Source organism: Dendrobium catenatum, unplaced genomic scaffold (assembly GCF_001605985.2).
Source record: "Dendrobium catenatum unplaced genomic scaffold, ASM160598v2 fragScaff_scaffold_54, whole genome shotgun sequence".
In the NCBI taxonomy this organism is placed as follows: domain Eukaryota; kingdom Viridiplantae; phylum Streptophyta; class Magnoliopsida; order Asparagales; family Orchidaceae; genus Dendrobium; species Dendrobium catenatum.
The window spans coordinates 1,523,261-1,536,903 of NW_021318516.1; the positions used below are offsets into that span (position 1 = coordinate 1,523,261).

The following is a 13,643-nucleotide window of genomic DNA, read 5'->3' on the forward strand; positions in this document are numbered from 1 at the left end:
GTTCCAGTAACGTTCGGTACCAAGCGGTACCAAGTTTCGATACCGAGCCTATGATTAAGAAAACGAAGAACGAAAAAAGAAAACGAACCTTCACTGTTCGCATTGTCGAGCCGCTTCGTCGACGAAGGATGATCCTATCGACTTTAATGCTCGCGTCGTCAAGCCTCTTTGTCGACAAAGGATGATCCTGTTTGCTTCTATGCTCGCGTCATCGAGCCGCTCCTTCAACTATAACGAAGAAGATGAACACTTGTGTGGAAACAAAAAACCTAGCTCTTTGAAATGTTTCAGCCGCATAAATGAATATGGATATTGAGCGGAAACGGTGGAAAGCCGAAAAGAATAAGGTAAATTACGGCTCCGTGTTTTTTTTTAATAGGACACGCGTGTCCAGTCAAATTTAAATAATATTTTAATTAAACACGGCAAAGCCGTATCCGACACGTATCCGTGCCGTATCGGAGGCGTATCCGTATCCGACACGTGTCCGATACAGCACGCCTTGTAAATAGGAGTATCCGTGCAACATAGTGACACACATATGCAACATATTATCATGCAAGTGCAATGTGTATGCGAGGGACATTTTAGAATGTTTATATATGGTGCAGAGGGGTGTCTGGTTGCATTGGTGACTATCGCTGTCAAATGGACACGTGTCCGATACAGCACGCCTTGTAAATAGGAGTATCCGTGCAACATAGTGACACACATATGCAACATATTATCATGCAAGTGCAATGTGTATGCGAGGGACATTTTAGAATGTTTATATATGGTGCAGAGGGGTGTCTGGTTGCATTGGTGACTATCGCTGTCAAATGCGTGGAGTTTTATTTCAAGCTTTGTTGGCGCCTTATGTTTGCTTGTACGAAGTTTGCAGATTCGATGGCGTGGCGTCACGCTTCAGCGGCCCGTGGTTCTTACTACAAATTCTCTGCTTTTGCTTACAGGTGAATCATAGAGTTGTCATACGACTGTCATGAGACACTTTATTGTCCTGATGTATACTCCCTTTTCTCGTTCACTGGGAGATCAAATCTACGAATCAACCAACTCTTGTTTGGATTGGATAAAGATATTCATACGACATGAGTTCGTTTTGTGTTAGATGATGTATCACAAGCTGGTGGGAACAAAAGCTCGTTCAGTGCATTGTTATACTGCTTTATCTCCAATTTGTCACAAGCTTACACCCTTAGTTGGCCATCTACCAGTTGGTATCTCTATACTACTAAGGACATGCTTCATGACATTCTGGAAGGACTCTTTTATGAATTTAGGCCATACTAGTTTGATAATATTGGAGACTTCCTTTACATGATTTTGGAATAGTGTGCTTGAAAGTACTATCTTCTAAGGTATCTTAATTCTTGAAAGTGAATGCACAATAGCAGTGTTGTTATTTTTGCGGGTATGACATTCGTCTCTTCTTTGTTCCCGGCTCTTCAAAATATCCAGCTGTTGTGATCTATGATCTGCCTTAGAGGAATAAAAATCAAACAAGGGTATGTCTTCCAATTGCCATTGCTGGAATTCTCTCTTCCACATGCTCAAGATTCCCTGGTCTTTCTGCCATAAGATTTTTTTGACAAGGAATCTAAAGCTCTCTATTTAATGTGGCTTCATCAGCTTCTTATGCCTCAGATAATGCCAAGATCAATTGCAGCATTTCAATCATTGATGCTATAAGTATTGTACGTGTTCATCATTAGTTATCATATATTAATTGTAAGTAGATTTGTATATTCATTTGCATGCTGACACCGATTGTTACTTGTTATTAGTTTTGGGCACATATCTCCATCAGTTGTTTGTAGGTGTCATATATACTTGTGTCCACAGGGGATTCACTATATTTATTAGGGCTGTCAATTTCGGGTTACGGGTCGGGCTTGGGTCTGACCCGTGACTGACCCGGCATTTTTCAGGTTCGGGTCAACCCGACCCGGTTCTATAAACGGGTCAGTTTTTGGAACCCGAAACCGACCTGACCCGGTAAACCGTATGTACATTAATTTTAATTATAATTTAAGGGAAAAAATATGAGCAAAATAATAAAAATAAATTTGAAAAATTGAAAATAATTAAACAATAAATAAATTTTTTAATTACAAACTCAAATCGTTGACAAATCTATAAAATTTGTTACAAATTACTAATAAGTAATAAAGTCATCCTTTCAGACTTTTAGACTTTTAGTTACAAATTTACAACCTCAATTCAATTCGAGAGAAACACTAATTTACAAAGTTACAAATTTACAACCGCAATCTCAATTCTGAATAATAATTTATACAATTATACATTTATACTATGATGACTGATTAGTACAATTGTAAGAGAAATATTGAAATGCCCCTCGAAATAACGGCTTCAAATCTGCAATAACCTGTAATAAAATCAATTAAATTTGTTGCAAACTTTAATATGTAATAATAATATATTGCTCTGCTCAGATTAAACCCTCAAAATCATTAATCTCATAATGAGGTCATTGCGATGTAAGATGTAAGTTTAATCAATATTAGCAAATTACCATCCAAGGTAACAATTTATATTAACTTAATATATGTTATTTGAATAAGAATGTAAGATAGTATATGTTATTCTAAGTTAATAAAAATGTCACCTGGTTGTAAATTATAATAGTACATAAGAACTTACACTTATATGACTCACAGTGCCCACTTTTATCTTAGAAGGTTAATCATCATCGCCTCTTCACTTATACGACGACTCCCAATTTATAAATTTCTGATTTCACTTCCTTGCATTTCAACTTCAAAAAACAGAAAGCAGCAGCCAGCAACATAATAGGCTAACAATAGCAACATAATTTACATAATATACAAGAAGCAGCTAACAACTTCACTGAACTAAACAAAATATACAAGAAGCAGCAACGAGCAACCCACACAAAGCCTCACGCCTGAGAAACCATATGAATCACAACAGCATAATCCATAGAATGATAGAAATGCAAAAAGCCAAAAATGGTTACCAAACTCCTTCACCTTCTATGATAAGCCAAAACATCAATTAAAATAATTAACCTGACATCATTAATCCCAACAGAGGAAAACATAATCCACAAGAAATTAGAACAGGGACAAGCAGGAGAAAAATACAACCAACTGAAACATGGATAATAAAGGATCTGGCAAAACATGGAACACCATAAACCCAATTACTAAATCCATAGCCACCAACAGAACCAAAAGACTTTAAGTTCATGACTCACTGAAATACATAACAGATTTTACAAGCAAAAGCCAATAACTTCAGTCCAACACAGTTAAATAGCAAAAACGTCACGAGCCATACCCACAACCACCGGTTTTACTTCAGTCCGACAGAGTTAAACACCAAACCCATAGCCACCAGTTTTATTGTCCAACACAGCAGTTCTAACTTCTAACAGAATAACAGTTAACTGGATATTGAAATTAAATAGCAATCAGAAGCTAGAATCATCTAATAAAATGTTAAACTAGAATCATCTAATAACTGAACTTTCAGTTAGTTCTGCTTCAATTTGAGTGACATGTAAATCAAGGATATCATCCGTAACTATATCTAATTCTGTGTCATGAACCACTGCACAAAAAAAAAAAGAATTTGAGCTTATCCAATAAATGTGTCAAAACATAAATAGACGAAGGTTGAAGAATAAAGCACTATGTTCTGCAAACAACCAATCCTTTGAACAGACAAGTGCCTCAATAATGTCATGCTTAAGTGAACTTCGATATTGATTTAGTATTCTATCGCTATTACTGAAAGCACTTTCTGATGTCACTGTACTTATAGGAATGCACAAAACGCCACGAGCCATAGCAGAGATAGCAGGAAACCTATATTGGTTGTCTTTCCAGAAATGCAAGTTATCTAAATCAATCTTCATATTTAGGTTTGGCTCATTCAAATATATTTCTAACTCCGATTTCCTAGGCATTACAATTTCTACATGAAAAGACTCAAAATCTTGTTTGTGAAGATGTAAATGTTATAAAACAACACAAGTAGCTTTAATGGAGATCTAACTAGTTCTTAATGTAATACCTAAATAAGTTGTGACTTAATTATGTATGTAGATGTACTTCTTGATGTTCCGACTTCAACCATTCAGGATGCACGTGTTTGTTGTCTGGTTAATTCATTACTTGTTGAACTATAATTTCCAAATAAAGAGAATAACTTTTCTCTAACCTTTATAAGTTCATATTGGTAATCTTTTTCATATAGTCTTCTATAGCACCATTCAATAAAAGCAAATTTGTATCGTGGATCTAAAATGACAGCTATAGCCAGTATAACAGAAAATCCAGACCAATATTTCTCAAATTTGACTATCATTCCTACTGCCATTCTTTCGATGCATTCATGTCCACTTAAGAGTTCATGTTTCAACGATGCATAAGTTATAGAAATGCAAGGAAAGTATAAATTAGATTTTGGACACTTTGATCTAGATATAATACATGTTATCTCGTAGAAATGAGCCAAGAATTGCCAAATATATTCAACTTTCTCCCACTCAACATTAGTTGGGCGATTCCTATAATTTGAATCACCCAATTCTAAATGCTGAAAAGCTCGTCGATAGTAAATAGCACTATCTAGCATCATAAAAGTGGAGTTCCATCTAGTTGGAACATCTTGTTGCAAATCTCTCTTTCCATCTAGACATCTTTGTTTGATACAATCAAGAAACTTTTGATTCCTCGCTTGAGAGCCTTTTACATACTTAAGACTCCCTCGGATTTTAATTATTGAAGCATCAACCTCCTTCAAACCATCTTGAACTATGAGATTAACAATATGTGCGGTACAACGAATATGAAAGAACTCACCATCACAAAGCAAAGCACCACGTAAACATAAATGATTTCTTAGATATTCAACTGAGGTATTGTTTGCTGACGCGTTATCTAAAGTAATGTTAAAAAGTTTGGTATCAATATTCCACTCTATAACAAGAGACTGTAACTTTTCAAATAATGCAATGCCATCATGAGGGGGCGGCATGAAACCAAAGATGGTGTTTTTTTTTTTTTGCAAATGTCAATCATTATCTATAAAATGCATTGTCAAACAAATAAACCCATTTGTATTAATAGAAGTCCAAATGTCTGATGTTAAGCACACCCTACTTGTCAATTTTGCTGACTGTGAATGTATATTACACTTCTCTTTACTAAATAATTTCTTACAATCACTTCATACGGTGTTTCTTGAAAACAACTGCAAGTCCCGACGAAGATACGTTAGAAGAGCTCGAACTCCAACCCACTCAACACACTAGAAGGGCAAGTCATGCATAATGATGCATGCAATAAACAGGTCACAAAATTCTGACTGATCAAACTTACTATTAGTCATAGAAATGGATGATTCAGAGTTTGTTTGTAAAATGAGTTATCCAATATCACGCATATTTTTTTTTATATAATTTTCCAAGTATCGTCTTATATTCGCAGTGTCATTTTTGCTATCACAGAAATATATCACGCCACAGTTCTTGCATTTACACATTTGCTTACCATCTTTTGGCTTAGGCAACATCTCAAAGTAACTCCAAACAACCGAAGTCATTCTTCTCCACTTCCTAGCAACTTCACCTCTCTCATTACATTCAATGTTACATGGCTCTACCACATTTTCAGATGGTGCAACTTCTTCATTTTCATCAAAACAAACATTATCAGGAATGGTATTAGAGTCCTCCATCTATCAAAAATATTAGAAGACATCACAATGCGAATATTTAAATATTTCTTGCATGTCAAATTAGGAAATTTCTGATATGAAGTTAACTAAAACTGTAAAACATATTTTCACATAACACTTGAACGTCTTAAAGGGCCAGCTGCAGTATAATGCCAAAATAAAAAAATTATGGCATTTTTTTGGTTAAACAACCTAGCCAACAAACCAATCACTAACCAATAAATCGGTCAATGACTAAAACAAAAATGGAAAATCAAAAATACATGATGCCCTAACTACCTCAATGCTTTTGGTATCTGTAAAAGTTCAAACTGGGCTAGCTAGAGAGTAGAGACAAATCAATATGTTGGTTAAACACCGTAGCCAACAATTTTTTTCACAAAAATAACCATTAATCATACAAATTATTAAAACCCTAGCCGAGATAAACACTAGCAGAGAAATAGAGATCACAGAACAACTTCAACTTCAAAAAATCTCAACACCCTAGCAGAGAAATAGAGAATAAATGAAGAACACAAAATCTCAACACCTTCATCTTCTAAAATGTCAAAAAATGGTAATAGAAACGAGATAGAAACAGTGAAACAGATCAGGGAACGTGTGAACTGAAAGTTTGAAAAACTGAAACGTAAGCGCAGACGCCGTCGTGCCGACGACTATGGACTCGATGAGAGCTCCAGCGCTGGAGAGGCGAAGAGAAAGAGAGAAAAGAAAGTAGAAACCCTAGACAGAAGCCAGTCAAGCCACGGAATAAATATCTTCAGCTCGCTCGACGCACGCATCACGGACCCGCAGCTAATTACTTATAAAAAAGTGCGGGTCATTTCAGGTAATTGTCGGGTTAACCCAGACCCGACCCGAAAAACTAAACTGGTAGAAATTCCAAACCCTAACCTGACCCGTTCTTTAAACAGGTTGACCCGAACCCAAAAATTTTGGGTCGATTTCGGATCTGGTTTTCGGGTCGGATCAAATGTTGACAGGTCTAATAGTTATGATATACCCACTATTGTTATCCACAATTATCATATCAATTATCACTGTTTACAGGGAATGTTCACTACAATCTCTTTGACGTACTTGTAGGAGAGTCGTTGTACTTGCATCATATCCACCTTCATCATTCACAGGTGGATGTTAATTGTGTACTTGTTTGCAGTGACGGGTCGTCTTTCGTCAATTATCAGTGTCGTCATTTCAATCTACAAACACTATTGCTTATGTTGGGGTTCTTAATAATCCGTGTAGGAGACATCTATGCATTATGTAGTAGGCTGATATTTCTTGAAACTACATTGCATTTTATCTCGTAGGGACTGCTGTAGTTTGTTGCATTCATTAGCATCAGTTGTTGTGTACCATACATTCAGGTGTCGATGATTGATATTCGTTTGTGATTGTTTAGATGCTCTGAATTGAGTATTGCTCCTTGTTTGTATGCATCAAGGTCTTGCTCATCATGAGTCCCCTGCTTATTTACTTGTATTTATTTGAATGCATTAAATTGTTATTTGCATTTTGATATTAATTGCACATTTTAAGATTTAGGGTTCAGTTTCCTGCTGTTCAATTCAAGTCCCCTGTTTCAGTTCAGGTTTAGTTCCCTGCACAGCTGATCAAGTTATGTGCATTTCTGTTCAAGTACAGGTCCTCTGCACATTTGTTTAGATTCGAGTCCTCTGTATTGTTGCTCAAGCGAAGTTTTCTTATTTTTCAAGTTTTATACATTTATGTTCAGGTACAGGCCCTTTGTGTTGCTGCTCAAGTAAAGTATTCTTGTTCTTCAAGTTCATTATACTTTAGTCTAAATTTCAACAATACCCCAGCATATCCCATGTTGGGTGAAGTGTATGGAGTAGGTCCTTCTCACCACGCTAAGAAAAACGTGTATGGTAGGTGTCCGTAGAAATTACGGTCGTAGTCTTCAATCCCAAGATGCTAAGAAAAGTGTGTATGGGTACCTGTTGTATGTTGTAGTCTTCAAATTTGATTTACATGAAGTTCTATTGCCTTGTGATCGAGTTGAACTCCTTGATGTGGTTTCTAACATTCTGAGATTGAAAATCTTCATCATCATACTTGGTGAATGCTATGTTCGTGCTAAGGGATGGACATATAATTCTTCCCATCTCTCCATTAGCTTTTGCGACTACTCATCAATGGTTTTATTCCTTTCAAAAGTTGATGTTACTTTATTAGCTAGAGGTAGTCTTCGATCTTCAACTTTCATAACCCGATGTTTTGATCATTTAACTTGTCGATCTTAATGCTCCTATCTTTGAACTTCATTGCTCCCACTTTCCCACAAGACCTCAAAAAGTTCGTATGTGATACCTTTCTTTGGGAAAAGTTTATGCTCAATAATTGCAATCAAATCAATGAAATAATAAGCCTACAAGAAAACACTCTAGAAAAAGTGACATGAGAATTATGTGGTTCAGTGTGATCCATTCATTACGCTCATGGTCGTATGAAGAGATGCCTGTCGGTCTCTGTTGCAGATCCAAGCGGCAGCTCAATTATAGCGATACCACATGCCATCTCAATCCCTACGTTTCACAAACCATCAACATTAAGGCTTAGTTTGAGATAGTTTTCTTCGTGCTTCTTAAAACAGTTTTTTAATACAAAATTTTTATACTAAAAAACTGCTTTAAGAATCAGTAAAAAAGCCGTCCCTAACAAAGCCTAACACGCCGGCCTCAAAGTCTCAAAAATGAAACGATTTGCCGCACCTAACACTTGTAGGTGAGCCTCACTTGAAAACTATGAGGCGGTGGAGGGTTGGATAACTTAGGAAAGAAATAATAAATCACGTGATTAAGTATATAGCGTTCCAATTTTGATCCCACATTATAAGAGGAAACAAATTATAGATAATCTGCTGGGAAATTATGATAACAATTGCTAGAAATAATCAAATTATCAAATATTAATTTACTTAACGTTGTTCTTTTTACAGTACTTGAAGTACAAAGTGGATGCTGTGCCCCCGGTTGATCCACCACCGGAGCCTGTTACTGAATCAATATGAAGATATTCTTCTACAACAGTGTAGATTTGAAAGTTGTTTCATATAATTATTGATGGCTTATTGTACACTAATTCATTCATATGTTTGTCACTCTCGATCGGGCTCATGTGTGCACCGGTCCTGTAGCTGCTCTGGTAATGTTATAATCTATACTGATTTACTTACCTTCGCGCAGTCATGTATATGAAAGAAATAATGATTTATTGTTGGGGGAAGGGGGGACTAATGTTCTTCCTTACCTTGGATTTTGTTTTGTTTCATGGAATCCCGCATTTTTAGTTATACTGTAGAACTTTTCTTTATTAGATTTAGATGAGAATCTGACTCTTAACATGAAGAAATTATTCTGTGCAGAGACCGGACGACGAGAACTGTCCGGATTTGCTGCGCTTTAGCTGTTCTTTAATTTTGCTTTTGCAAATACTCAACAAAATAGCAGCTAATATGCAATTATGAATACATATTTGTTGTCCTATTGTTGAGTATTTGCAAAAGCACAGTAAAAGGGTAGCTAAATCGCAATAAATATTTACTAATTAAATATTTGTTGCCTTTTGCTGAGCTTTTGCAAATACTTAGCAAAAGAGCAACAAATATACATTAATAATTGCATATTAGCTGACCTTTTGCCGAGTATTTGTAAAAGCGCATTGAAATGACAATAAATCCGGACGGTTTTCATCATTTGGTCTTCGCACAGAATAATTTCTCTATAACATGACATAATGGAGAAAAAGAAATTCATGTAGCGGACCCACCCCACAGTGGGATAAAGGCTTGTTGTTGTTATTGTTGTCGGTGTAGAACTTTGATATCGATTACATTTTCATTATGATTCAAATTTCAGTAGATTATTGGATATTTGTATGAGAATGAGAGCTTACTTAATTAAGCTCGTATAATAATTATTTCATTTTTTTTTAAGGATATCAATGTTGGTTCTACACATGAAATCCCAACTATAATATGATATGAAAAAGAATGTGTTCAGATCAACCTGTGTAAGATTTGGGTTAGATTTGAGCAATTAGCGACTCAAAAAAAAAAAAAAAAAGGGTGGTTTTGGTTAATTAAAAATAATAAATTAAATATTTATTTTTCTAAACTGAAAGATCATTAAATAAGGATATCCATATTGTGCTTGATATGAAAATGCAACTCTAAAATACCACGAAAAATTTGTTGTGATCGACTTTTGTAAGATTTGAGTCCGTGACTATTATTCTGTGCGGTTGTGGATACGAATGTAATTGGGAGGCGAATTAAAATGCGTCATATTATTTTTTTGTTACGTATTGAGTGATGTGACACATTCTGATTTGTGATAATCCGGCGTTTGCACAGAATAATTTCTTCAGGCCAAGACAGCCAAAAAAAATACAATAATGAAAATAGCAGTTGTTATTTAAAAAAATAAATTAAAAAAAAAATAAACACCCGTTATTGTGTTCTTCGTAATAATTTTGGTTCGTATATACCAAATTTCTTTAACGAATGTTATTAAATCATTTTAGCAAATTAAACAAATTAATTTTTGAGTTTAAACTTGCATTAAAATTAATTTATAAATTAAAGGAATAAAAATTATATTAAGTGATTGTCGAAATGATCTTTAAAATTTGAAAAATGTATGTTATATTTAAAATTGTTGCGGGCTAGAATATACACAGCGATAAAGTTAGAAAGTTTTCATCTCAATGTTATATGAATATCCAGCACATAAACAAAAGATGAAAGAATATCATAATTTTTACGTAGAAAACTTTGAAAATAGAAATAATTTCACTAGTGTTTGCTTGAGGTACAAGAAGCTGACTCATCCTTAAAATTTAGGACGATCAGATTACAATAATCTGCTATCGGATTGAAATTCAGTTACAAACAAGAATTTGAAATTCGACAATGTTGGATATTCAGGTTGAATCCCAAAGTCACTTGAAGATCAAACAGAATTCTGGCGTCACTTGAAAGTCAGGCGGAACTCCAATGGTGGTCGAGGAGGAGTTTCTTCCCTCTTTCCCTTCTTATCTTCTCTTCTCCTTCTTCTTCTTCTTCTTGTCTTCTTGCTTGAGTCCACTCTTAAGATAAATGAGGGGTTATTTATAATTTTTTGAGGACGACATTACCCGTAAATAGGAGGATCAAGGTTAAATTGGGAGTGATTTAAATGGACGACCGATATTGAATCCCTTGATCGTGGACTGTTCGTCAGATATTTGAAGGTCTTAATGATATTGGAATTCGACGATCTTGGGCTCGTTGGATTCGTCTTGTCGAGCCACTCATGTCATGTTTGAAAACCGTTTGGTAATTCAAATTTTGGTTTGAATCTTCCAACAACGCTTTGGGTCTTCGATTTAGATACATTTGGGCTCGGATTGAGTTGAATTTGGTGTCGTTGCGTTCGTATTTCTGAGACGCTCAATTCGATTGTAAGTTTGCTAAAATTAGAGCTTAGATTATCCTATATTTAATTTCTGAATTGATTTTGCCTCAAGATTCGTGCCCGATCAAGATGATTTTTTAATGATATATCAAAAATAATTTCATAACTTAAAGATTAGAACTATCATTTTAATTTTCAAATTAATTAGGAGTTATTAGATAGAAAATTTAAATGATACTTTGTTTTAAATTAGAAATTATATAAATTTAAAAATTAATAAACTAATGAATTTTGCAACCTCTAAATTTAAAATTATTTTGGGGTTCTCCCAAAAGGGTTTTCCAAAAGGGATAACCTTTATTTATTTATTTATTTTATGACCGGTGCTTGCACGCAACATCATTTTAAAAATTAAGGGAATTATGAATTAATTATGGATTAATCAAATATAACCTTATTTTTAAACCAATACAAATTATTAAGTATTTGCATAAATTACCTTGGCCACCGACTGGCTTCATGCCACGCCAGGTTTTTAATTTTTTTTAAACATGTTAATGCTTATAAAATTAAGTACTGCATCGATTTTTTAAATTTGTCATATATTCACATCTAAATTTGCGTGCATGAATCTCATGCTTTTAGAGATCTTTGAACTTTGTATTAAATTCAGAAACCTTTTTAAAATTAAATAGAAAGTACATTGATGAGGTTGGTGGAGCATTTTTTCGTGACTGATGAATTGAGAAGGGAAAAAGTACAGAGTTTTCTTAGGATGTAGAGGAAGAATTTTTATTGTGTCCGGTCTCCGGACTTTCGAAATGTTCGGACATCAATTTAGACATGTCACATCACCCAGATATATCCGGGACTCAGTATATCCGGATGATGTGGCGCATCTGGATTCATGTCCGGACGGTCCGATCACCAGACGTAATAATTACTCGTAAAGGAGAGGGCTTGCACAATTAAGGCTTCCTTTAGGATAATTTTGTTATTCCTTTTTAAAATATTTTTTTTAAAAAAAATATTAAATAGTAAAAAAATAATGATCAAAAGCTATTCGTAAAATCTAAGATGAGCGGACTACAAAATTTATATTGGGGATTATAATTATTAGCTCCGCTTTCTGAATGATTGTTTAAAATCACTAATTATGTATCCATACATCATTGGATTACTGGGGATTATTAAAATATTTTAAAACAAAATATGATTTTTATTTTGTCCCCCATTTCTTCTTTGTAAGGGCATCTCCAATGAAAAAACTTATTTTTCACTTCAAGATGCAATAATAGTCATATCAAATATATCAAACAGTAATTCATCTCTAACTGAATTTTATTTCTAACAAAAAAAAAAAAATATATTTCGTGTATATTATTTCTCATCTCTCTGTAGCGACAATAGTGAGAATGACATTCGGTTGTTGTTCGGGTGAATAATGTGACACCAATAATGACATCGAAATATTCACAGCCAATATAAAACGTAAAACTCCATTTTTCGCTTAAGTGGATTATCGCTGGAGCTGCAAATAGACAAATGACATTCAGTTGAAGATGCCCCAAGGTGCAAATACTCGGCCTTAACTATAATTTTAATGTTTTCCTACAATTGATATTATTTTGACAATTTGTATATGAAATTAATAATTTTTTTTGTCACATCTAAATTTTTAATATTAGAATTGTCTTATCAAAGAATTGTAATCATACTTTTTTGCCTTGTACATTGTCTTGCTTTAATCATTATTTATTAAATCAGCAATATTCTTTTTAAATATTATGCATATAATGAAAGAGCTCTTAGAGTCGTACTGTAAAAAAATATTTATTGATTGAAAGATGTTAAATATCAAAATTATGTGCCATTAAACATGTTTAGAAGCATTATTTATTGGGAACATATAGTATCATTAACTTAAAAAAATTATCCCAAATAAAGTCTAATTTAAAGACTAATAATGATGGCAATTATGTAAATGATCACACACTTCACTTACAAAAGAATGGGTGCTTTTTTGTTTATTGGGACTTTTTTTTGTGATGAGGAAGAACTATCCTTAGGTCAGTGAAAATCTCGGTCGACCTAGCATGCAACCCACACGAATTTACACGGGCCAACACTTAAGGCTTTCACTGCTTGCCAAGGGATTCGAATCAGGGACCTAGGTTTTGCCCAGCCAGCTCTTCACCACCCGAACAGGCAGCGGTTGGTTTTATTGGGACTTTAAGAATGAATGGCTTTATAAAGAGGAATTCTTCTTAAAAAAAGGATAAAAATAAAAGTTCAATATGCTTCTGCTTTGGCAAAGGAGTTTCCTTTGCGGAGCGGGGCCTGCTCTTTATGAAATGGTGCACTGAAAGAATGTAGAATATAAGCATATTTTTTTTTAGTCATTTTATTGCAATGACATGGAATTTACATCAAATGAAAAAAAAAAATCAAATACAGCTTGAGGCACGTACAAAAACCTAAGTTGAA

General features: G+C 34.4%; 1 protein-coding gene across 2 annotated transcripts in view; it reads left to right on the plus strand.

The window, feature by feature from the left end:
* Nucleotides 1-9,052, plus strand: part of LOC110108663 — a 68,316-nt gene extending 59,264 nt beyond the window's left edge. For both annotated transcript variants that reach the window (XM_020839402.2, XM_020839401.2), the window contains exon 15: nucleotides 8,699-9,052. In XM_020839402.2, coding sequence (XP_020695061.1) covers nucleotides 8,699-8,770 — 72 coding nt within the window. In that variant the 3' untranslated portion in view covers nucleotides 8,771-9,052. The remainder of the gene's footprint in view (nucleotides 1-8,698) is intronic.
* Nucleotides 9,053-13,643: the final 4,591 nt, after the last annotated feature.